Source organism: Cryptomeria japonica, chromosome 7 (genome assembly GCF_030272615.1).
Source record: "Cryptomeria japonica chromosome 7, Sugi_1.0, whole genome shotgun sequence".
In the NCBI taxonomy this organism is placed as follows: domain Eukaryota; kingdom Viridiplantae; phylum Streptophyta; class Pinopsida; order Cupressales; family Cupressaceae; genus Cryptomeria; species Cryptomeria japonica.
The window spans coordinates 339,881,011-339,907,966 of record NC_081411.1 but is presented as its reverse complement, the minus strand read 5'-3'; the positions used below and the strand labels follow the sequence as shown (position 1 = coordinate 339,907,966).

Here is a 26,956-nt window from a genome sequence, read left to right as displayed (position 1 = left end):
ATGTGAAGCTCACGAAACACGGTCCCACTAGGCATGCCAAAAAAAATTGTTGATCCCCAATATTGGCTTTTGCCAACTTTCAAGGGCAGTTTGGGAATTTCGTAGGTGTGGGACCAGATGCGACTTGTGAAACAAACTTTAGGATTATAAAATCCAACTCTTCAAATTTTAGAGGGGATGGAAAGGGAAAGAAGAGATACATAAGTAAGTCTAACCTAAGGCAATAGGCCAAAGCTTTTACAACACTTCAAATCTCCTTAATAAATAACAGGAATTGATGACTCCATAAGATCAAGCACAGAACACCACAGACTCTTCATTGGTGGAAAGAGAACACAATGCACGAAGTGACATAGACATAGGGTAAAATATCCAGATCTTTTCGTGAGAAGCAGTCGCTAAGGCTCACAGGGACATTCCTATTATCTCGCTAAAACTATTATTGCATATGGATTTTGCTTACCAAAAAGCATAATATAAACTCAAACCACAAATTACTACGATGATTGAAAGAGTAAACCATGATTAAATGACCCATGCATCTATGATGAAATTATAAAAGCTGGAAACCATAACAATTAATAGCTACATCCATTTGAAATGACATAGAGCTATAAACTCATCCATAAAAATAGAAATAAACATACATCAGAGGCAAATTGGGCACAATCTGACATGCTTTTCTTTCTATCGATTGACTAATTACAATGCTAAGGTCTGAACTAAAGCTATTTTTTTTAGTGTTCTTTTTCTTCAAATTTGGTAAACAATTGGGAACCCATTTACAATGCACCTGCAAGCTTATATAGAGAAAACCTCTCTGATCTAAAATGGTGGTTGAAACTGAAAAGGATTTTGCATATCTACCGTGTTCCACCATCGTCATGGAGGTTATTGCAGTTTTTGTGAGCTTGATCTTTGCATCGTTATTTTCCTCCATGCACATGACATGGTTGCCACCTGGAAATTCCCTTTTTTTGTTGCAACCGCTAGATCATGCAGGCTTTTTCTTTTTCTTCATTCATACCCTCTCGTTTCACCACGCGATGCCCCCTATGACCTTCCATGTTTGACTAAAACAAAGACGCTCTTTTCAAAACTCCCTGGGCTCAAAGCATCTCTTGGCCCACGCTTTGTCAACACATGACATGCTGGTAGAGCTCCTAGAGCCTTCCTCTCCCTTCGCTTTTGAGAAACCCATGGTGCCAACACATGGCACCCCTTCGTACCTTTAGGAGAGTGAGAAGTTGCGGTCCTGCTAAAAACTAAGCCATGTTGGCACATGTCATGCTCCTACCTACTCCCCATGAACAAAAACAAATCGGTCTTGACTTGGCAGGCTCATAACTTTCTGCTCAGTGCTCGAAATCTTAAGCCGCTTACACTATTGGAAAGATCTTCAGAAGCTCTAATTTCACTCCCTTAACACCATGCCTTCGGATATTTAGTTAAGGGATTGGGAACAATTTCAAATATCACTCTGAAGGCCTCCAAAAATACAAATTACTAAAACATAGGAGAAATACCGAAAAATTGGATTTTTTGTTTTTCTCACCTCTGATCAGTTCAGATCTCCTTTGAGCTGATTTTGATATGTTTCCATCAATACTTTGATCATTAACCCTCGAAAGTGTAGATATTATCTATAGTAACATCATATTATAGTCTTATCATAGTACCATATTTGCAAAATGTGTTTGATTCTTTAAGTGGAAGGAGCATCAATCAATCGTTTTTTCTTTAGCACAAAGTAGATGATGACATGAAACAACGTGAGAGTTATATGAATGACCCATTTTAATAGTTGTTATAAATAATGGAATACCATGTAAGAATGGTCATGATAATGAAAACTTTGAGGATTTAGCAATACCTAGAACATGATCACAAGGACTTTTTCATAAGAAATAAAAAAGTATAGAGGTTTATATATCTTTATTATATACGCCTAATACATTTTCAACATCAATATGTGATTCATATGGTAAAAGTGATTATTCATATTAGTATTATTATCAAGAGAAATTATGAATAGAGATTCCACTCCTACAAAAAAATGAACAAATTTATGTTAGACATAAGATCTCCAATAATGCTATCAAATATATCATCATTAGAAGGGCATAGAATACATGATATAACTAAAAAAATTAAGACTGGTTGACTTATATTTTTCTCCATTATGAGTTTGTCTTTGAAAGGTCCTCTTCCCATTATGGAGATATTCACTCCATAAGTTGATCAAGAGGTTTGCGAAAAATATGATAAAAAAGATATATATGATCAAGGTAAAAATGATGATGCACAAGGTGATACAAATGTACATGAAGTACAAGTAATGATTAGCACGTTTCTTTAATTTCTTACAAGTGATTAGACATGTATAAACAAATAAAGAAAAATTATACATGCTTCCATTTTATGTCATGTCTTAGTTCTAATTAATTTAATTCCAAGAAAAGATGCAAATTCAATTATTTTTTTAAATTAAGGCAAGATTTTGGAAATTAATTTAGTTAGTATTTAATATTTTAATAAAATTAGTTAAGGTTTTGAAGCTACTCTCTTAGGACCAATTGAATATTAAATATTTTAATATTATATTTTATATTTGACAATATAAAATGGGGTGTGGAGGCTCTTACAATACAGTTCATATATCTAACATGCAAAGCAACAACTCAGTTAATTCATGTAATGGTATCCATCACAAGGTCGAACCAATTACAACACTTATAATTAAAATTCTCTATTATTTATGTTTTATGGATGTCCATAACTCGTTCAAATCTCCCAATCCTTCACACCATTAGTCTCCTCTCCTACCAAACATCTATCCAATCATTCTAGTATTTCCTGATCCCATGCCTCATTAGATTTTTATTAGTAATTATTTTATAGTAAAATATCTTTGGAATCTAGCTCTTATGATAATATAGAGAAGACAATATCATTTGCATTTCTATGAATTATAGAAATTACATCATCTACCCCATCTATAATGAATCAATAAATACACAAGTGATGCAGGTGTAGGAGCACCGGGCCAGATTGGTGATCTGCACCATCCAAAAATAGATTTCTCTAATTGTTTTCTCACAATAGATCTGTGGATCTATTTATATAGTTAGTGGGTTAATGGCAATGGGCAAAAGCTTTATTGGATTCTAGTTTTAGTTTTGGTGTGTTTTTGTTTGGCATCTCTTCTTGATCGGCTTTGACTTGCGACAGACTTCTTCTCTCAAAGCACATAATGAGGTCAACAAAGCTTTGAGGTTTTTGCGTTATTAAAAAAAGTCATCTTATGAAGCAAATGAAATTTGCAGGCGTTAAGCTAAATTCTACAACCTTGTCCTAAGGGGTCATATGGTATTTTAACGGGCTATATAGTGTCCTATGACGCCTTATGATACCACATAATCCCTTACGTATCGTTAGGGTTCACATTGTGTCCTCAGGGGTCATATTGTGTCCTATAACCCCTTAGGACACTATATGACCCCTTAGGACACCATATGGTGTCATTATGGGTCATATGGTGTCCTAAGAGGTCATTAGGTGTCTTATGATCCCATAGGACACCATATGACCCATAATGAAAACATAAAGTGTCCTAAGGGGTCATATTGTGTCTTAAGGGGTCATAAATCACCATATGACCCGTTATGACACAATATGATCCCTAACGACACCTAAGGGGTCATATCCAGTGTCCTATGACCCCATAGGACACCATATGACCCCTTAGGACACCATAGGACCCATAATGACACCATATTATGTCCTAAGGGGTCATAGGACACCATATGACCCCTTACGACACCATGTGAGCCCTTAGAACACCATATAGTGTCGTTATGGGTCATATGGTGTCCTAAGGGGTCATATGGTATCCTAACGGGTCATATAGTGTCCTATGACCCCTTAGGATACCATATAACCCCTTACGTGTCGTTAGGGTTCACATTGTGTCCTAAGGGGTCATATGGTGTCCTATGACCCCTTAGGACACTATATGACCCCTTAAGACACCATATGGTGTCATTATGGGTCATATGGTGTCCTAAGGGGTCATATGGTGTCTTAAGGGGTCATAACACACCATATGACCCATTAAGACACAATATGATCGCTAACAACACCTAATGGGTCATATGGTTTCGTACGACCCCATAGGACACCATATGAGCCATTAGGACACCATACGACCAATAACGACACCATATTGTGTCCTAAGGGATCATATGGTGTCCTAAGGGGTCATAGGACACCATATGACCCCTTACGACACCATGTGACCCCTTAGAACACCATATAGTGTCATTATGGGTCATATGGTGTCCTAAGTGGTCATATGGTGTCCTAACGGGTCATATAGTGTCCTATGACCCCTTAGGATACCATATAAGCCCTTATGTGTCATTAGGGTTTACATTGTGTCCTAAGGGGTCATATGGTGTCATATGACCCCTTAGGACACTATATGACCCCTTAGGACACCATATGGTGTCATTATGGGTCGTATCATGTCCTAAGGGGTCATATGGTGTCTTAACGGGTCATATGGAAGCCCTTATGTGTCATTAGGGTTTACATTGTGTCCTAAGGGGTCATATGGTGTCATATGACCCCTTAGGACACTATATGACCCCTTAGGACACCATATGGTGTCATTATGGGTCGTATCATGTCCTAAGGGGTCATATGGTGTCTTAAGGGGTCATAACACACCATATGACCCGTTAAGACACAATATGATCCCTAACAACACCTAAGGGATCATATGGTGTCCTATGACCCCATACGACACCATATGACCCCTTAGGACACCATACGACCAATAACAACACCATATTATGTCCTAAGGGGTCATATGGTGTCCTAAGGGGTCATAGGACACTATATGACCCCTCAGAACACCATGTGACCCCTTAGAACACCATATAGTGTCATTATGGGTCATATGGTGTCATAACGGGTCATATAGTGTTCTATGACCCCTTAGGACACCATATAACCCCTTACATGTTGTTAGGGTTCACATTGTGTCCTAAGGGGTCATATGGTGTCCTATGACCCCTTAGGACACTATATGACCCCTTAGGACACCATATGGTGTCATTATGGGTCTTATGATGTCCTAAAGGGTCATATGGTGTCTAAAGGGATCATAACACACCATATGACCTGTTAAGACATAATATGATCCCTAACGACACCTAATCGGTCATATGGTGTCCTATGGCCCCATAAGACACCATATGACCCCTTAGGACACCATCCGACCCATAACGATACCATATTGTGTACTAAAGGGTCATATGGTGTCCTAAGGGATCATAGGATACCATATGACCCCTTAGGACACCATAGGACCCATAATGACACCATATTATGTCCTAAGGGGTCATATGGTGTGCTAAGGGGTCATAGGATACCATATGAACCCTTACGACACCATACGACCCATAATAATACCATATTGTGTCATATGGTGTCCTAAGGGGTCATATGGTGTCCTAACGGGTCATATAGTGTCCTATGACCCCTTAGGATACCATATAACCCCTTATGTATCGTTAGGGTTCACATTGTGTCCTAAGGGGTCATATGGTGTCCTATGACCCCTTAGGACACTATATGACCCCTTAGGACACCATATGGTGTCATTATGGGTCATATGGTGTTTTAAGGGGTCATATGGTGTCTTAAGGGGTCATAACACACCATATGACCCGTTAAGACACAATATGATCCCTAACGACACCTAAGGGGTCATATGGTGTCCTATGGCCCCATAGGACACCATATGACCCCTTATGACACCATACGACCCATAACGACACCATATTGTGTCCTAAGGGGTCATATGGTGTCCTAAGGGGTCATAGGATACCATATGACCCCTTATGACACCATACAACCCATAATGACACCATATAGTTTCCTAAGGGGTCATATAGTGTTCTAAGGGGTCGTAGGACACCATATGACCCCTTAGGACTTAATGTGAACCCTAACGACACGCAAGGGGTTATATGGTATCCTAAGTGGTCATAGGACACTATATGACCCGTTACGATACAATATGACCCCTTAGGACACCATATGACTCCTTAGGACACAATATGGTGTTGTTATGGGTCGTATTATGTCCTAAGGGGTCATATGGTGTCCTATGACCCCTTAGGACACTATATGACCCCTTAGGACACCATACGACCCATAACGATACCATATTGTGTCCTAAGGGCTCATATGGTGTCCTAACGGGTCATATAGTGTCCTATGACCCCTTAGGATACCATATGACCCATTACGACACCATGTGACCCCTTAGAACACCATATAGTGTCATTATGGGTCATATGGTGTCCTAAGGGGTCATAGGACACCATATGACCCCTTAGGACACCATGTGACCCCTTAGAACACTATATAGTGTCGTTATGGGTCATATGGTGTCCTAAGGGGTCATATGATCTCCTAACGGGTCATATAGTGTCCTATGACCCCTTAGGATACCATATAACCCCTTATGTGTCATTAGGGTTCACATTGTGTCCTAAGGGGTCATATGGTGTCCTAAGGGGTTGTACGACACCATATGACCCCTTAGGACACCATACGACCCATAATGACCTCATATGGTTTAGCATATTGGGTTATAGGGTCTATGGTTATTGTATAGGGTCGAGGATTTAGCATATTTGGTCATACAATCTAGGGTACTTGTTATAGGTTTGAAATGGTTTAATTTTTATGGTTGTGGCTATCAAACTATAGGGTATAGAGTATAGATTATAGGGTATAGAGTAGAAATTTATCAAAGGTTAAAAAATTTCAATGGAAGTCATTTGGCTAGCGCCAAATATGGCACTAAAAAATGGTTATATGGGACCCTTGACTTGTGATCCAAGCCCACATTCTCTCATAAGGTGCACGCCTTATAAGGCGCACGCACTATAGGGTGCGCGCCCTATAGTGTGCGGGCCTTATAAGGCATGCGCCTTATGAGATTTTTTCATTTTTTTTGAAGTGTGGAACCTTTTTGGTACCACAACTTCATGCATATACCCATCTCTTGAAGATTATGTGGTTGATATATGTTGATGAATATTTGATGATGAATAATTTATAAATATAAAATTCTCCTAAAAGAAACACTTTCAATTCATAGGTATATCACCAATTCTTACCCTTAAATGATAAGCTAGATGGATATCACAAATAAGAAAAGGAATGTTCATATATGAGATTCTAGGTTTAATTTTATGAATATCCAACCTAGATTTATTATTTTTCACAAAATGATAAATTTGAATAGGATAGGACCACCTTATTATCTCCCCAAAATTTGGAACAAAAAGTGCAGGATTGAAATGCATTTATCAACCTAGTCTTGACAATTTTAGCTTGAATTTTCAAGAATGCAAGATAATAGGGTTCTAATACCAAAATTAAGCTTTTACAACAATATATAATTTTTAGGTAAGGGAAACATGTCTTCAGATTGAAAATAGGATAGGATCTATGATAAATTAGGATGATTAAAAGATAAAGGACACAACTAAAATTTAGGGCTCAAATGAGAGTGTAATGAGGTTAGAATCAAGAAAGGACCCATATTTTGAGTTAATTATTAGTTATGAGCATATGTGATTCCTATAATGTATATTATAATGAGACATACTAAAATGAGTGCTAACAATGCGTGGAAATGGACACCCTAATTAAAGGTATACAATTTACAACTCTACATTTATCTCCCATTTTAGCGGTCATATGACATTACATGCATATGCAAGTTAAATTACACCAAAAGTAAACATTCATGTAAAAATAATATTTTCATATGTGTAGAACAAATCCCTGGACGATATCTACAATACAATGTCAGGAACTACATTCTAGAAAACCACTTTGTTAGTTGAAATAAAAAATCTCCTAGAATGCTTACTAAGAGTAATGAAATTTGAGGGTACAATATATCATCCCCTATTTCTACTTGCTAAGTACGAGGTAAAAATAGAGTATCATGTTTACCACTTCAAACTATGGAAGGTGTAATACCCTGCCTCACATATAACTAATACAACCCTAAACTGTTACATGATTTTCTTTAATATATAGTTAGATAGATCAAGATATTATAAATAAGATGAATGTATATGCAGGCTACCAAGAAGGTTGTGTAGGGGTGGGTGGGAGGTAAGTGTTAGGAAATTGCTCATAACTCATAGTAGCAGGGGAATATAAAGCAAAATTAGAAGCATAGCCAGCTTGATATTGTTGATAGAGAGGTGGAATGCTTCCATTTTCATGGAAAGGAGGTGGAAACATGCACTGTTCGTAATATCCCTCCATACTAAAGCATTAGGAAAATAGAAGATCTACAGATAATTTTCTAAATAAGAGAAAAGGGTTTGCTCAAAATAGAGAACCTGGTACATACCAATTAGAATCACCCAAATGATTTAAACCTATAGAGTCGCAAGGTGCTTGTAGAATACCTACAAAGTCGGTCCCACTAGGCATGCCAGAAAAAACTATTGATCCCCAATATCTCCATAATGTGAAGCTCATGAAACACGGTCCCACTAGGCATGCCAAAAAAAATTCTTGATCCCCAATATCGGCTTTTGTCAACTTTCAAGGGCAGTTTGGGAATTTCGTAGGTGTGGGACCAGATGCGACTTGTGAAACAAACTTCAGGATTTTAAAATTCAACTCTTCAAATTTTAGAGGGGATGAAAAGGGAAAGAGGAGATAAATAAGTAAGTCTAACCTAAGGCAATATGCCAAAGCTTATACAACACTTCAAATCTCCTTAACAAATAAAAGGAATGAACGACTCCATAAGATCAAGCACAAAACACCACAAAATCTTCATTGGTGGAAAGAGAACACAATGCACGAAGTGACATAGACATAGGGAAAAATATTCAGTTCTTTCCATGAGAAGCAACTGCTAAGGCTCGCAGGGACATTCCTATTATCTCACTAAAACTATTATTGCCTATGGTTTTTCCTTACCAAAAGGCATAATATAACCTCAAACCATAAATTACTACGATGATTGAAAGAGTAAACCATGATTCAATGACCTGTGCATCTATGATGAAATTATAAAAGCTGGAAACCATAACAATTAATAGCTACATCGATTTGAAATGACATAGAGCTATAAATTCATCCATAAAAATAGAAATAAACATACAACAGAGGCAGATTGGGCACAATCTGATATGCTTTTCTTTCTATCCATTGACTAATTACAGTGCTAAGGTCTGAACTGGAGCTATTTTTTTAGTGTTCATTTTCTTCAAATTTGGTAAACAATTGGGAACCCATTTACAATGCACCTGCAAGCTTATATAGAGAAAACCTCTCTATTCTAAAATGATGGTTGAAACTGGAAAGACTTCTGCATAGCTGTCGCATGTCCACCATCGTCATGGAGGTTATTGCAACTGTCGTGAGATTGATCTTTGCATCGTTATTTTCCTCCATGCACGTGACATGGTTGCCACCTGGAAATTCCCTTTTTTTGTTGCAACCTCTAGATCATATGGGATTTTTCTTTTTCTTCATTTGTGCCCTCTGGTTTCACCACACGATGCCACCTATGACCTTGCATGTTTGACTAAAACAAAGGCGCTCTTTTGAAAATTCCCTAGCCTCAAAACATCTCTTGGCCCACGCTTTGTCAACACATGACATGCTAGTAGAGCTCCTAGAGCCTTCCTCTCCCTTCGCTTTTGAGAAACTCGTGGTGCCGACACGTGGCACCCCCGCACACCTTCAGGGGAGTGAGAAGCTACGGTCTTGCTAAAAATTGAGCCATGCTGGCACGTGTCACACTACTACCTACTCCCCATGAACAACAACAAATTGGTCTTGACTTGGCGGGCTCATAACTTTCTGCTCAGTTCTCGAAATCTTAAGCTGCTTACACTATTGGGAAGATCTTCAGAAGCACTAATTTCACTCCCTTAACACCATGCCTTCGGCTATTGAGTTAAGGGACTGGGAACAATTTCTAATATCCTTTTGAAGGCCTTCGAAAATGCAAATTACTAAAACATAGGAGAAATACCAAAAATTGGATTTTTGGTTTTCATCACCTCTGATTAGTTTGGATCTCCTTTGAGCTGATTTTGACATGTTTCCATCAATACTTTGATTATTAACCCTCGAAAGTGTAGATATTATCTACACTAACATCATATTATAGTCTTATCATAGTAACATATTTGCAAAATGTGTTTGATTCTTTATGTGGAAGGAGCATTAATCAATCATTTTTTCTTTAGTACGAAGTAGATGATGACATGAAACAACGCGAGAGTTATATGAATCACCCATTTTAATAGTTATTATATATAATGGAATACCATGTAAGAATGGTCGTGATAATGAAAACTTTGAAGATTTAGCAACACCTAGAACATGATCACAAGGACTTTTTCATAAGAAATAAAAAAGTATAGAGGTTTATATATCTTTATTATATATGCCTAATATGTCTTCAACATCAATATGTGATTCATATGGTAAAAGTGATTATTCATATTAGTATTATGTTCAAGAGAAATTATGAAAAGAGATTCCACTCCTGCAAAAAAATGAACAAATTTATGTTACACACAGGATCTCCAATAATGTTATCAAATATATCATCATTAGAAGGGTGTAGAATACATGATATAACTAAAAAAATTGAGATTGATTGACTTATTTTTTTCTCCATTATGAGTTTGTCTTTGAAAGGTCCTCTTCCCATTATGGAGATATTCACTCCATAAGTTGATCAAGAGGTTTGTGAAAAATATGATAAAAAAGATATATATGATCAAGATAAAAATGATGATGCACAAAGTGATATAAATGTACATGAAGTACAAGTAATGATTAGCGTGTTTATTTAATGGAAAATTTCTTACAAGTGATTAGACATGTATAAAGAGATAAAGAAAAATTATACATACTTCCATTTTATGTCATGTCTTAGTTCTAATTAATTTAATTCCAAGAAAAGACACAAATTCCAATTATTTTTTTTAATGAAGGCAAGATTTTGGAAATTAATTTAGTTAGTATTTAATATTTTAATAAAATTATTTAGGGTTTTCAAGCTACTCTCTTAGGACCAATTAAATATTAAATATTTTAATATTATATTTTATATTTGACAATATAAAATGGGGTGTGGAGGCTCTTACAATACAGTTCATATATCTAACATGCAAAGCAACAACTCAGTTAAATCATGTAATGGTATCCATCACAAGGGCGAACCAATTACAACACTTGTAATTAAAATTCTCTATCATTTATGTTTTATGGATGTCCATAACTCGTTCAAATCTCCCAATCCTTCAAACCATTAGTCTCCTCTCCTACCAAACATCTATCCAATCATTCTAGTATTTCCTGCTCCCATGCCTCATTAGATTTTTATTAGTAATTATTTTATAGTAAAATATCTTTGGAATCTAGCTCTAATGATAATACAGAGAAGACAATGTCATTTGCATTTCTAGGAATTATAGAAATTACATCATCTACCCCGTCTATAATGAATCAATAAATACACAAGTGACGCAGGTGCAGGAGCACCGGGCCAGACAGGTGATCTGCACCATCCAAAAATAGATTTCTCCGATTGTTTTCTTACAATAGATCTGTGGATCTATCTATATAGTTAGTGGGTTAATGGCAATGGGCAAAAGCTTTATTGGATTCTAGTTTTAGTTTTGGTGTGTTTTTGTTTGGCATCTCTTCTTGGTCGGCTTCGACTTGCGACAGGCTTCTTCTCTCAAAGCACATAATGAGGTCAACAAAGCTTTGAGGCTTTTGCTTTATTAAAAAATGTCATCTTATGGAGCAAATGAAATTAGCAGGCGTTAAGCCAAATTCTGCAACCTTGTCAAACTTCCCGCAGCCTGTTTAAGACTTGAAACAGGGCACATGAATTGTTTGGAGATGTGGTCATACGGTGGCTTTAGAAATCGGTATGAACATACATCAAAGGATAAAGGATATTAACTTTTGTCGGATGCTGAAGTTGCGACTGCCGTAATCGACATGGTCTGCGAACTGTCTGACAAAATGCCTCGAAGAGACGTCTCTTGGATTGCAGCGACTTCAGGATATGCACAAAATAAACTCGTTGAAAAGGATTTAGAAACTTCCAAGCAATCTGCAAGCGCAACCTTTGTCCAAGGACGTGAGCTTTGGAACAGGGTGCAGCGTCCATCAGAGTATACTAATTTTGGTAGATACGTGTGCAATTTGTGGAAGCAGGGACAAGGCAACGAAATGTTTGACAAAATGCCTCATCATCGATGAGGCAATGATTGAAGGATATAAATCGATTTGTAGAAAGGGATTTACAAACTTTAAGCAAATGCAAGTGGTCGCTGTAAAGACTATTTCAGATATCCGCTTTACCTATCTTTGCCAATACAAAACAATGAAAACCGCAGAACAGTTAAAGGGTATAGGAATTCGATGCAAATAGAATGCAGATATAAATGCTGCAAGTTAGTAAAAGGTGGAGGGTAGGCTGCGTAGAATTGGAAGAAAGAGCTCACGGTGTGAAATATTTTTAATCCAACTTTCACTCGTACACTATATTTTTTAAGATAGGTATCATAAAATTATACAACTTTCAAACAAAACTCCTTTTAAACTAATTAAAAAATTAACAAAGAGAAGGAATACTCCATGCTTACCACAGCAATTATTTACTGGTACACCATTATATAAGGAATGTTCATTCGCACATAATCTTTAACAATAAAGATTGTAACTTACATTTGTCTCTTTTGTCTTTCTTTAGAAGGAACGACTTAAACCTTCCTTTGTAATTCATATTTATAGGACAAATATAACAATAACAGGAAGTAGAAATGAAAAGACATGGTCGGTGGGTACCTTAGTATACGTGGTGTGGGTACCTTAGTTGACGTGGTTTGGGGACCGCAGTCAACTGTACAGCTTTTTTTAACATTTGTCCAAACTCATCCCTCATGTCTATCTGCTCGCGAGTTGGAAGTGTCCAGTCAAATGAATGAAGAAAAGAAGCCAAGACCAGATGAACCATACATATCCCGAAAGGATACCCCACGCATTGTCTTCGTCCAGCTCCAAACGGAATCAACTCAAAATTGTGTCCCTTGTAGTCTATCTCTCTATTCTTTTCTTCCAAAAACCTCTCCGGCATAAATTCAAAGGGCTCCTTCCAGATTGTATGGGCCCTTCCTATTGCCCACATATTCACGAACACCTGAGCGTCTTTACGTATCATATATCCCTCAATCTCACAATCTCTCTCAGCTGTGTGGGGGAAAAGGAGAGGAAGCGCCGGGTGCAATCGGAATGTTTCTTTCACCACCGCATCTAGATACGGCAACCGATCTATATCGTATCCTTCCACTTTTGGCTCCAGACCAACTACGTCATCCAATTCTTCTTGTACTCGTTTCATTTTCTGCGGATTGCGAATGAGTTCTGCCATTACCCATTCGATCGTAGTGGTGGTTGAATCAGTAGCGCCAAGAAACACTTCCTGAAATTAATTAAGGGACACAATTAGAAATCTAGGCACTATCATGAATTTATAACTCCAATTCTAGTTTGGGTACTTACATAAATCAAGGCTTTTGTTGATAATTGACGCTGCTCTAGCATGGAGCTGCATTTGTTGATAATTCATGCCGCTCTAGCATGCAGCGCCATGTAGCTCCAGTTTGGACATGAATCTATCCATTCATCACCATGTATAAGCTATTTTTAGTTTAAATCAGTTTTTGTTTATTCATGCAAATAAAGCATGTACTCCACCATGCATTAATCCTTAGGACTATTTTTAGCTTTGTTTTTTGTATGAGTTTGTTTTTAGTAAATAAAGCATGTTGTGCATGCACTTATTGTATTCTTAATTTACGGAGTAGTTTGTTTTTTAAGTTTGAGAGCCTTAGTAGCTTTCTATGCAATGCTAGGAATATATTTAGAACTGCACTTATTATTAATTCTTCTAGCTTGCAAATTCTTTATATATACAACCTCTATGTAATTTTTTAATTAAGCTTCAATAAAGAAATTGGTGTGTGCAATTCCAAAAAATAGGGCACTTTGTTTTTTATTCTGAATTGTGATTTCTTTTTGCAATTTTTTTTTTTTGTTGTTATTGTTTGCTAATCAGCTGGTTCAGAGAGGATAGGTCAGGTTCAAAATTCTACAAGTGGTATCAGAGCAGGTAAAATTGTTTTGGGTTAAAGTTTTATTGTTGGAATTTCGCCAAAGTTAATCATGTCGAATTCTAACAATATGCCCGTTCCAGAATTTGATGGGAATGATTATGATTATTGGTGCATTAAGATGCTGACCTTTTTGATTGGAAAAGATTTGTAGGAGATTATTGAATCAGGTTATGAAGAGCCAGCTGATTGGAATGCCCTTACAACCAATGACAGAATAGTAAGAAAGGAAGCAAGGAAAAAGAATGCTCAAGCTTTGTTTCACATTCAGATAGCTCTTGATAAGAGCTTATTTCCAAGTTAATTAGGAGCAACAACTGCCAAAGATGCCTGGAAGACTCTACAAGAAGCTTACCAGGGTAGTGATCAAGTTAAAGTGGTCAAGCTTCAGACATTGAAGCGAGAGTTCGAGAATTTGAAGATGCAAGAAGCTGAAAGTATAAGTGATTATTGTGTCAGAGTCAAAGATGTGGTCAATAAAATGGCTACACTTGGAAAAATTGTAAGCAATGAAGCTTTGATAAAAAAGGTGTAATGCATGGAGGGCTCATCACCCACTTTAGCTTGTTCATTCAGATATATGTGGTCCTATGTAGACTAAGAGTTTGGGTAAGTCATCATATTTCATCACTTTTATTGATGATTACTCACGAAATTGCTGGGTATATTTTTTGAAGGCCAAAGATGAAGCCTTAGATACATTCCAGAAGTTTAAAGCCCTTATGGAAAATGAGAAAGGATGCAAGATCAAGTGTTTAAGCACTGATCATGGAGGAGAATTTTGCTCAAAGACTTTCCAGAGTTATTGTGATCTAAATGGCATCAAGAGGCAACTCACAACTACATACACACCTCAACAAAATGGGGTATTTGAAAGGAAGAATCATACTGTGGTTGAAATGGCAAGGTGTATGTTACAAACCAAGGGATTGAGCAATTCTTATTGGGGAGATGCAGTTGCTACAATAGTGTACATCCTCAACCGTAGCCCCACCAGTGCACTAGAAATGATGACTCCTTATGAAGCTTGGTATGGAAAAAGGCCTAATGTTAATCATTTCAAAGTTTTTGGTTGTTTGGCTTATGTGCATGTACCTGATCAAAATAGACATAAGTTAGATGCAAAGAGTGAGTCATGTATTTTTATTGGATATAGTGAGAAAAGCAAGGCTTATAGATTGTATAAGCCCCTCACTAGCAAGCTTATTGTCTTAAGAGATGTGATTTTTGATGAAGGGGGAGTTTATGGCCATAAAAAAGGCCATGTTGAGAAGCCAAAATCTATTTTGAATGATGATATAATTGCTGATATTGATCATGAGCAGCCAACTAATGTTCCTGTATCCAGTGGTTTAACTTCACCAAGCAACCCTTCATCACGTTCTTTAGTACCAAGTTCAAGTCCAGCTTCTTCTCCAAGTTCTACAAGGAAGGTAAGGAGATTGAGTGATATCTACCAGAAGAGTGGAAATCAAGTACATGAAGAAAACCCAATAGGTGAGACAGTGAATTTTGCTTTATTAGCCAAGGCTGATTTTGAACCATCATGTTTTGAAGATGCATGTACTAATGAGGTTTGGGTGAAAGCCATGGAAGAAGAGATGGATTCCATTCACAAGAATGACACTTGGGAGTTAACAAAGCTCCTGTGTGAGAAGAAAAGGATTGGCACCAAATGGGTCTACAAGACCAAATTTAACAGTGATGGGAGTGTTGAAAGACACAAGGCAAGATTAGTTGCTAAAGGCTTCACACAGAAGTATGAAATTGACTATGAAGAGACATTTGCACCAGTAGCAAGACAAGAGACCATAAGAATGTTGATTGCATTAGCAGCTTAGAAGAAGTGGAACATACATCATATGGACATGAAAAGTGCCTTCTTGAATGGGTACTTAGAAGAGGAAGTATATGTGGAGCAACCACAAGGTTTTGAAGTGGAAGGAAAAGAGCATCAAGTGTACAGGTTGAAGAAGACTTTGTATGGCCTCAAGCAAGCATCAAGAGCGTGGTATTCCATGATTGATGGATACTTTCAGGAGAATGGCTTCCAGAGAAGTAAGAGTGATCCTGCCCTATACTACAAACATGAAGGTACTGATATCCTCATCATAAGTTTGTATGTTGATGATCTTTTGTATATGGGTAGTAGTTCTAAGATGAAAGATGAATTCAAAGCTGCTATGATGAAAGAACTTGAGATGAAAGATCTTGGTCTGATGAAATATTTTCTAGGAATGGAGGTTTATCAAAGTAAGGATGAGATTTTCATTTGTCAAACAAAGTATGCACAAGATATGCTGAAGAAATTTAATATGACTGATTGTAACCTTGCCTCCACTCCAAGTGCTCATGGATTTTTGTTATGTCGAGATGATGGTGCTGATTTAGTTGATGAGACAGCTTACAGAAGTATTGTGGGGAGCTTGATGTTTCTAATCCACATGAGGCCTGATATTGCCTATTCAGTTTCACTTGTTTCAAGGTATATGACAAATCCATCTGAAATACATATGAAGGCAGCCAAGAGGATTTTGAGGTATGTGAAAGGGAATTTAAGTTTTGGTATTCATTACCACTCTTCTGAAAAGTTCAATCTTGTAGGCTTTAGTGATTCAGATTGGGGAGGTAGTATGGATGACCGTAAATCTACATCTAGAAATTGTTTTTCTTTTGGTTTTGGTTTAATTACCTGGAGCTCAAAAAAGCAAAGTATTGTTGCCCTCTCATCTACAGAAGCAGAGTATGTTGCAATTACCTCAACAGGTACACAAGCTCTTTGGCTCAGAAAAGTTTTGGAAGAAATTGGAGAAAAAAAAATTCAGCCTATAGTAATTTATTGTGACAATGTGAGTGCCATCAAGTTAGCTAAGAATCTGGTTCATCACATCAGAACAAAGCATTTTGATTTGAAATATCACTTCATATGAGATTTGGTGCAAAAGAAGGATGTTGAATTGAAGCACATCAACACCCAGGATCAACTAGCAGATATATTCACCAAAGCGGTTGCGAAAGCTCAGTTTATAGCACTACAAGATAAGATTGTGAGCCCTCTCAACATCAAGGGGAGTATGTTGATAATTGATGCTGCTCTAGCATGCAGCTCCATGCAGCTCCAGTTTGGACATGAATCTATCCATTCATCACCATGCATAAGCTATTTTTAGTTTAAATCAATTTTTGTTTATTCATGCAAATAAAGCATGTACTCTAGCATGCATTAATCCTTAGGACTATTTTTAGTTTTTTTTTTTGCATGAGTTTGTTTTTAGTAAATAAAGCATGCTGTGCATGCACTTATTGTATTCTTAATTTAGGGAGTAGTTTGTTTTTTAAGTTTGAGAGCCTTAGTAGCTTTCCATGCAATGCTAGGAATATATTTAGAACTGCAGTTATTATTAATTCTTCTAGCCTGCAAATTCTTTTCTATCCATTCATCACCATGCATAAGCTATTTTTAGTTTAAATCAATTTTTGTTTATTCATGCAAATAAAGCATGTACTCTAGCATGCATTAATCCTTAGGACTATTTTTAGTTTTGTTTTTTGCATGAGTTTGTTTTTAGTAAATAAAGCATGTTGTGCATGCACTTATTGTATTCTTAATTTAGGGAGTAGTTTGTTTTTTAAGTTTGAGAGCCTTAGTAGCTTTCCATGCAATGCTAGGAATATATATACAGCTTCTATGTAATTTTTTAATTAAGCTTCAATAAAGAAATTGGTGTGTGCAATTCCAAAAAACAGAGCACTTTTTTTTTTATTCTGAATTGTGATTTCTTTTTGCAATTTATTCTTTTTGTTGTTATTGTTTGCTAATCAGCTGATTCAGAGAGGATAGGTCAGGTTCAAAATTCTACAGCTTTAACATCATAGAGTATGAAATCCTCAGTCCTGGCCTTAAGCAGAACGTCGAGAAAATCGTTATAGGAGTCTTTCTGCTGACGCTTTATGTTTTTGGTGGAAATCCTATCCTGTATGAACAAATCCATAAAGTCATATAACCTCTTCAAATGCTTTGCCATTTGATGGGACACACCTTGGGGATCCACAAACCTAACAAGGGGACTGACAAATTGAGCACTCCGGAAAGCTTCACGATTTTCCACATGGTATCCTTCAATCCCACAGAAGCTGGATTGTGTGGATCTAACAAACTTGTACTGAATATCATTTTGCCTAACACATTCATAGTGTTGCAAAACACCAAATGCTCAATGTTAACTGCCTTTCCCTTGCTCTGAAATATTTGCCAAACCGTGTGAAATACTTGATCTCCTCTGAGATTCTTTTGAATTTCTAGTCTTTGGGGGCTGAAAAGTTCAATAGTTACAATTCGTCTAAGAAACCGCCAGTGAGGTCCATACTCACCCCACAGTAAGGACGACTTGTGGTGGGAGAACACTTTAGCTGTTTCTACGACGGTCCATCCAACGAAGATGTGGTCATGGGTTTTGAGAACCTCCTTCGCCATGGCAGGAGATGAGACCACCACTATTCTTTTCATGCCCATACGAAAACTCATGAGTGGTTCGTATTTCAGAGAAAGCTCATAGAGATACTCATGAGGCCTTTTGGCCAGCTGAAATAAGTTTGCTAGAATATGCCAAGCAGTAGGTCTAGGTGGTGGTGGAAGAGGGAGAGCTGAAGCCTTCTTCCTCTTGCATTGCAAATAGAATAATGTTAGAGGAATAATGAGGATTGTAGAACACCAATAAAGCAGCGGGATATCCATAAAAAATGAGCAGAGAGACTGAACAAATACCGGGCAAATCAATTTCCTCTTCTTCTTAACTGCGATCTATTAACTGGATCACAATTTTGTGAGGAAAAACCGTGTGACTGGGAAATGCGCATTGGACCAAAATAATGTATGAGTAGAAAAATTCAATCGAAAGAAAGAAAATAAGGGCTTTAGAGACAATTCTTAGACAAATACTCATACTACTCAATTGACTGACTTCATTCGTCCACAGACTTTTCACATTTGAATTCCACGCACTTCTTTGTAAAATTAAGACTTAATTATATCACCAAAATTCCATCTATTAAGGGTACTTGATTTAATGTCGAAGTTCATGTTGTAGGTATCTATATGATTTTGAGTTCAAATTTTTTAAAATTAAAAAAAACACCATCAAAATTTGATCTATTAACTAGATTACAATTTTGTTGGGAGAAACCGTGTGACTAGGAATCACTTTACATAAATACTCGTACATTCTTTTATTTACAGACAATTTTTTATAAAATTAAATTTTAACAGTATAATTAAAACTAGTATACTTATATTAAAAAATATATATAAAATATGCTAGAGATATCTTATAATAGAAGAGAATCATCTGTAAAATAAATGTTTTTCTAAAATACTCAACATCAAGAATACAAATCCATTAAAGTCTTGCATGCAAAAAGCTGTGAATCCACCTTCACAAAAGCTGAAACATGACATATTTCATGAATTTACTTGTCATTTTTGCATGTCAATTTTTTTCAAAAATGGACTTTTGTTTAAGGACATTTTGATGTCATTGTAGATGCTTCTCGGTATGAATATCACAATATTTTTTCATTCATGGGTCAGTGGTTCAAATAGGTGAATATCATTAATTATAGGATGGATGGAAATGAATTTTGACACTGTAATAAGGAGAAAATTTTGACTTGTTTAAAATGAAGAAGCTTATGTGAATATTATTTATTATAAGATGAATCCAGAATTGAATTTTGATAGTGTATTAGGAAAAATATTTGACCTATTTCAAATGATAAGAATATTCAACTTATAGTGGATTAAAGATATTGAAAAAGAGGTCAAATAATGAAATTAAAATTCAATCTTTATTGTTTGGTCTCTAATTTTGTAAACAATATAGAATCAATATCATTATTATGGAAGGAGATTAAAAAATAATCAATGCATTGTGGAAAAAGAATAACCAAATTGAAAAAACACAAATGCTTTTAAAATGATATATATTTACAAGTTATACCATACAACATGTGTAGAGAGACTTCTTTATTTTTAAAATTAAGGAGAGAATGAAGGTGATAGAAAAGGCAAAAAACGTAGTATCATAAGCAACAACCTTAGCATTGACTATGAAAACACTAGCCTCTAGCGATGGTGATTCAAATGACAATAACTTAGGTAATGGTGTTTCATGCTATGGTGATCTAAATGTTGGCATTTCAAATGATGGGTTTTCAAAGGAAAAGTTTTGTTTGAATGATTGGGTTGAGGAGGATGACAAATTGGTGCTCAATTTTTCATTAGAGGCTCACATGAAGGAGCAGGGGTAAAAGAACCTATTGTTGTCAGGGAATATTTTGTTGTAGCCTAGAAATATAAATTTAGTTAGGAGGCAATGGAAATGCTTTCTTCACCCCCTAATGGCTAGATTAGACTCTCCTTCAACTGATCAATATGTGGCATCTCCCAAGGAAATATTTCCTCATCATGTTGGTATTAGGCTCTCCTTCGACTGATCAATGTGTGACTAGAGAGTTCTTGTGGCCTCTACTTATGAAACCAAGGTGTTTGTTAAATCATCTGTTGGTATTAATTTAAGCAAGACTACTTATGTGGTCATTTGTGTGCATCATATTAGTGTTGTGATGGGGCATTGTTTGAGGGAGGGAAGATCTATTGTGGGGTTTCACTCATCTAAGAAGCCCCCACTTTCACCTTCTTAGGTTTCATTGGCTTGTATTCTACCAAATATCTTAGGGTTATTAGATTGAGGGTTGTGGTGCTAATTGGGGCTAATTTTGTTGGTCTAGCAAGGGATGTGTTTCATAGAAAGAGCACAAAGACACTGATGATGCCTTTTGATAGAGAATATTCCAAGAAATAGGTTTAGATGGAGGTGGAAGAACAAGAGGGAGTGTTAGCGATGTCTTCCTCTTCTCTTGGAAGTAGAATATTATTCTAGGAATAGTAAAAGCAATAGAACACCAATAAAGTAGCGTGATATCCATAAATTTTGAACACAAAGAGTCAACAAGTATAATTTCTTTTTTTCCTTTGCTTCTTAACTATTTTTTATCTATTTGACAAAAATAATTAATTTAATTTGAAAAGTTCAAGCAACATGCTTGAATTTTTTTTATTATTTATTTTTTTGGTGAAATGTGCATTGAGTGTTGAATTATGGAGCCATAGATGAGGGAAAAAAATGATTTGAGAAAATACATACAAAAATTTTCAAAGAAAATTTGACTAACTTATTTCATTTAAAAAAATCTCACACTTAAATTTCACACATATTTTAATATTAACTCTTAATAATATGATTTATAATATCATCGAGACTTGTTCCATTCATGGGCTAATATCATTTATTATGGGATGGAAGGAATTGAAGTTTTCTATTTTAAACTTGTTGAAATGATAATGCAAGTTTAGGTGGATATTTTTGTTATAGGATGGATGGAGTCTAGTTTTGAGAGTACAATAAAGAGATTTTTTTTTTTTTTGAAATGATAAATGAAGATAATTAATGGTGGATCAAAGAAGTTGAAAAATATGCTAAATAATGATTTTAAAGTTCAAACTTTCCTCTTCAATATTCAATTTTGTAAACAATATAGAATCAATATGAATAATTCACAAATAATCCTAAGCTATGCATTGTAGAAAAAGAATCATCAAATAAACAAATAACATATATTTTAAAAATTGCATGATCCATTATTTATAAATTTACTAATTATACCGTACAAATTTTATATAAAGAAGAAATTTTTCAAAATATTTAAAAAGCTAATGTTAAATCCACAAGGAAATCATGCTTAAAAATGAAAAAAAATTAACTCAAAAAAATAAAAAAAATATTTAATAGGATTTAGTTATTTTCATAAACAACCCACTTTATATCATGAAGTGTTGAAATTGTTTTACATCTTTATTTATTTTATTCACCTATATTTCAGCACAAGTTTCTACCTATTTTGATTGAAAATTATGATGTTATATTTTTTTTACTTTTGAAAAATATTTGGATACACATTTTAAGTATTTGAATTGTCATGTTACTAATATTTAAAATATTTATAGTATAAAATATTTTTAACATTTAGAATAATTATTTATGTCTAATTGGATTTTATTGATCTATTTTTATTTATAATTATTTTACCTTTATTAATTCATATGTGTTGATGGAATTTAAATTCTTTTAAAAATTAATAAAAGAAATAACTTTATATATTTCATGCATAATTTAACATAATTGTTTGTTATTAAGGATAAAGAAAGTTTTAAGGGGACCCAAAACCTCTTAAATATATGTTGCTTAGGCAGGGGTCTCATGAGGGGGGCTTAAGCTCTATTTTTAAGGAAGAGGCGGTCCCATGAATAAAAAAAAATTGCGCTGCGAGATTATTTAGAAGCTTTTCCATAGAAATAGAAACCCCTACTTTTTAGGCATGTAAATTTGAGCAGTGAAAAAGGGGTGGAGCAAGAATTTGCCCCACTAGCTTAGGGATGTTATTGCCACTTGTCAAACACTAACTTTAAAATTTTCCTAAAAAATCTCAGCAGTTCCAACTCTATTTTTCAGGAAGCCCCCCTCCATGGGACCCCAGCCTTAGTGTGTATGGTTTAAGGCTGACCCCTCCATAATAGTTATTTATTTCAGCCAACCTCTAAGGATCTCCATTAATATGGCCAATCATTGACTACATGAGGACTTCACAGTGAAACCATCTATGCATAAGTGCTCTATGAATGTAAGTTTCCTATCAACTATTCTATCTAAATGTCACACAAACACAATGCTTCAAGAATATCATGGTACAAAGTTCATTACGAATCAATAGCTTTAAGACTCGGTATATTCGTCTTCTTTGCAGCCGTGTCTCTCAAATATTATAATAGTTTTAAAAACACTCACAAAATACATATCATCAACTAAGAAGAGTGTATATTATTCATATGAAAAACTTAATTAAAAATTACAGGAATAGTGATTACATTTATAGATTGCTAAAGCCTACCAAACATGATTAGAAACTAAAAACTAATAACAGTTTTTCTACTATGTAGACAGCAGTTTCTAAAATAACAGTTTCCAAACTGTTATTTTATTAACAAGATAGAATACACATTCTTAATAGTTTCCATCACAGCCTTGATCTCCAACAAAGTAATCTTCAGCGCATTATTCTAATCTTGAACATATCGAACTTATCTTCACTCTCCTGACCGCTCACAACCTTGATCTCCAACAAAGTAATCTCCAATGCATCATTCTAATCTTGAACATATCGAACTTATCTTCACTCTCCCGACTCTAAAATCATCCACATCCAATTCACCAAGAACATTCAGTTTGGACTCACTAGACTTAAGTAATTCATATTTATAAGACAAATATAACAATAAGAAGAAGAAGAAATGAAAAAACATGGTCTGAGGTGGTCGGTGGGTACCTTAGTATACGTGGTGTGGGAGACGCGGTTTGGGGACCGCAGTCAACTGTACAACTTTCTTTAACATTTGTCCAAACTCATCCCTCATGTCTATCTGCTCGCGAATTGGAAGTGTCCAGTCAAATGAATGAAGAAAAGAAGCCAAGACCAGATGAACCATACGTATCCCGAAAGGATGCCCCACGCATTGTCTTCGTCCAGCTCCAAACGGAATCAACTCAGAATTGTGTCCCTTGTAGTCTATCTCTCTATTCTTTTCTTCCAAAAACCTCTCCGGCATAAATTCAAAGGGCTCCTTCCAGATTGTATGGTCCCTTCCTATTGCCCACATATTCACGAACACCTGAGCGTCTTTATGTATCATATATCCCTCAATCTCACAATCTCTCTCAGCTGTGTGGGGGAAAAGCAGAGGAAGCGCCGGGTGCAATCGGAATGTTTCTTTCACCACCGCATCTAGATACGGCAACCGATCTATATCGTATCCTTCCACTTTTGGCTCCAGACCAGCTACGTCATCCAATTCTTCTTGTACTCGTTTCATTTTCTGCGGATTGCGAATGAGTTCTGCCATTACCCATTCGATCGTAGTGGTGGTAGAATCAGTAGCGCCAAGAAATACTTCCTGAAATCAATTAAGGGACATAATTAGAAATCTAGGCACTATCATGAATTTATAACTCCAATTCTAGTTTGGGTACTTACAGAAATCAAGGCTTTAACATCATAGAGTGTGAAATCCTCGGTCCTGGCCTCAAGCAGAACGTCGAGAAAATCGTTATAGGAGTCTTTCTGCTGACGCTTTATGTTTTTGGTGGAAATCCTATCCTGTATGAACAAATCCATAAAGTCATATAACCTCTTCAAATGCTTTGCCATCTGACGGGACACACCCTGGGGATCCACAAACCTAACAAGGGGATAAAAGTCGGACAAATTGGGCGCTCCGGCAAGCTTCACGATTTTCCACATGGTATCCTTCAATCCCACAGAGGCTGGATTGTCTGGATCTAACAAATTTGTAGTGAATATCATTTTGCCTAACACATTCATAGTGTTGCAAAACACCAAATGCTCAATGTTAACTGCCTTTCCCCTGCTTTGAAAAATTTGCCGAACCGTGTGAACTACCTGATCTCCTCTGAGATTCTTTTGACTTTCTAGTCTTTGTGGGCTGAAAAGTTCAACAGTTACAATTCGTCTGAGAAACCGCCAGTGAGGTCCATACTCACCCCACAGTAAGGACGACTTGTGGTGGGAAAACACTTTAGCTGTTTCTACGACGGTCCGTCCAACGAAGATGTGGTCATGGGTTTTGAGAACCTCCCTCGCCATGGCAGGAGACGAGACCACCACTATTCTTTTCATGCCCAGACGAAAACTCATGAGTGGTCCGTATTTCAGAGAGAGCTCATAGAGATACTCATGAGGCCTTTTGGCCAGCTGAAATAAGTTTGCTAGAATATGCCAAGCAGTAGGTCCAGGTGGTGGTTGAAGAGGGAGAGCTGAAGCCTTCTTCCTCTTGCATTGCAAAAAGAATAATGTTAAGGGTATAATGAGGATCGCAGAACACCAATAAAGCAGCGGGATATCCATAAAAAATGCGCAGAGAGACTGAACAAATACGAGGCAAATCAATTTCGTTTGCTTCTTAACTATTTCTGATCTATTAACCGGTTCACAATTTTGTGAGGAGAAACCGTGAGACTGGGAAACGCGCATTTGACCAAAATATATCCAAGTAGAAAATTCAATCCAAGGAAAGGAAAGAAGGGCTTTAGAAACAATTCTTAGACAAATACTCATACCTACTCAATTGACTGGCTTCATTGTTCACAGACTTTTCATATTTGAATTCCACGCGTTTCTTTATAAAATTAAGTCTTGATTATATAATTAAGAATATCACCAAAATTCGATCTGTTAACTAGATTATAATTTTGTTGGGAGAAACCGTGTGACTAGGAAACGCTCATTTGACCAGAATAATGAATAATTAATAGAGTTCAAACGAATGAAAGAAAGATAAATATTTGACCTGTTCTAAATGAGAAGAAAATTTAGTCTTATGCTGAATTAAAGATGTGGAAAAAAATGTCGAATAATGAAATAAAAAATTTAATCCTTATTGTTTGGTTTCTAATTTTGTAAACACAGTCAATATCATTATTATGGAAGGTGATCAAAAAATAATCATCAGTGCATTGTGAAAAAAAAAAATAAAAAAAATTGGAAAATCACAAATTTCTTTAAAATGATATATATTTACAAGTTATACTATACAACATGTGTAGAAAGAATTCTTTATTTTCAAAATTAAGAAGAGAAAGAAGGTGATTGACAAGGCAAAAATCATAGTTTCATATGCAACAACCTTAGTACTAAGTATGAAAACACTAGCCTCTAGGGTTGGTGATTCAAATGGCAATAACTTAGGTGATGGTGTTTCATACGACGATGACCTAAATTTTGGCATTTCAAATGATGGGTTTTCAAAGCAAAAATTTTGGTTGAATGATTGGGTTGGGGAGGGTGACAAATCAGTGCTCAATTTTTCATTAGAGGCTCACATGAAGGGGCAAGGGCAAGACCCTATTATTGTTAGGATGTATTTTCTCATAGTCTAGAAATAGAATTTTAGTTAGGAGGCTATGGAAATGCTTTCTTCACCCCTTGATGGTTTTTTAGGCTCCCCTTTATTTCATCAATGTGTACTATCTCCCAAGAAAATAGTTCCTAATGACGTTGACTAGAGAGTTCTTGTGACCTCTACTTATGAAGCAAATGGGTTTGTTAAATCATTTGTTGGTGTTAATTTGAGATAGACTATTTATGAGGGCATTTGTGTGCATCCTATTAGTGTTGTGACAAGGCCTTGTTTGAGGGATGGAAGATCTTTTGAGGGGTTTCACTCATCTAAGAAGACCCAACTTTCACCTTCTTAGGTTTCAATGCCTTCTATTCTACCCAATGTCTTACATTTATTAGATTGGGTTGTGGTGCTAATTAAGGCTAATTTTGTTGGTTTGGAAAGGGATGTGTTTCATAGAAAGAGTACAGAGACACTGATGAGGCATTTCTCTAAAGAATATTCCAAGCAATAGATCTAGATGGAGGTGGAAGAAGAAAAGGGAGAGTTGGAGATGTCTTCCTCTTTCGTTGCAAGTCGAATAATGTTAGAGGAATAGTGAGAATAATAGAACACCAACAAAGTAGTGTGATATCCATAAATCTTTAAAACAGAGAGTGAA

The 26,956-nt window shown here is 36.0% G+C and overlaps 3 protein-coding genes across 3 annotated transcripts; all 3 read right to left on the bottom strand.

Moving 5' to 3' along the window:
• Window positions 1-12,943: 12,943 nt before the first annotated feature.
• On the bottom strand, window positions 12,944-13,525 carry LOC131039081 (cytochrome P450 76C2-like). The gene has a single exon (XM_057971729.2). The coding sequence runs from the start codon at window positions 13,523-13,525 to the stop codon at window positions 12,944-12,946; it is 582 nt and encodes a 193-aa protein (XP_057827712.2).
• Window positions 13,526-18,115: 4,590 nt separating this feature from the next.
• On the bottom strand, window positions 18,116-19,002 carry LOC131039082 (probable (S)-N-methylcoclaurine 3'-hydroxylase isozyme 2). Its single transcript, XM_059208659.1, has 2 exons — window positions 18,352-19,002; window positions 18,116-18,241 (listed from the first exon to the last, which is right to left on the bottom strand). The coding sequence occupies exons 1-2, from the start codon at window positions 19,000-19,002 to the stop codon at window positions 18,116-18,118; spliced, it is 777 nt and encodes a 258-aa protein (XP_059064642.1).
• A 4,234-nt stretch (window positions 19,003-23,236) lies between these two features.
• On the bottom strand, window positions 23,237-25,418 carry LOC131039076 (cytochrome P450 76T24). The gene is made up of 3 exons (XM_057971720.2): window positions 24,411-25,418; window positions 23,706-24,330; window positions 23,237-23,566 (listed from the first exon to the last, which is right to left on the bottom strand). Exons 1-2 carry the CDS (start codon window positions 25,299-25,301, stop codon window positions 23,707-23,709), a joined length of 1,515 nt encoding a protein of 504 aa, XP_057827703.2. The 5' UTR covers window positions 25,302-25,418; the 3' UTR covers window positions 23,237-23,566; window position 23,706.
• Between the last annotated feature and the right edge of the window lie 1,538 nt (window positions 25,419-26,956).

What these genes read in the sequence shown, in the direction of transcription:
- LOC131039081 (XM_057971729.2), bottom strand. Translation starts at nt 13,525, where the DNA reads ATGGCAGAACTCATTCGCAATCCGCAGAAAATGAAACGAGTACAAGAA.
- LOC131039082 (XM_059208659.1), bottom strand. Translation starts at nt 19,002, where the DNA reads ATGGATATCCCGCTGCTTTATTGGTGTTCTACAATCCTCATTATTCCT. An exon ending in AAATCGTGAAGCTTTCCGGA is followed by an intron (nt 18,242 to 18,351) that starts GTGCTCAATTTG and finishes TTGTTCATACAG; the next exon opens with GATAGGATTTCCACCAAAAA.
- LOC131039076 (XM_057971720.2), bottom strand. Translation starts at nt 25,301, where the DNA reads ATGGATATCCCGCTGCTTTATTGGTGTTCTGCGATCCTCATTATACCC. An exon ending in ATGTTAAAGCCTTGATTTCT is followed by an intron (nt 24,331 to 24,410) that starts GTAAGTACCCAA and finishes AATTGATTTCAG; the next exon opens with GAAGTATTTCTTGGCGCTAC.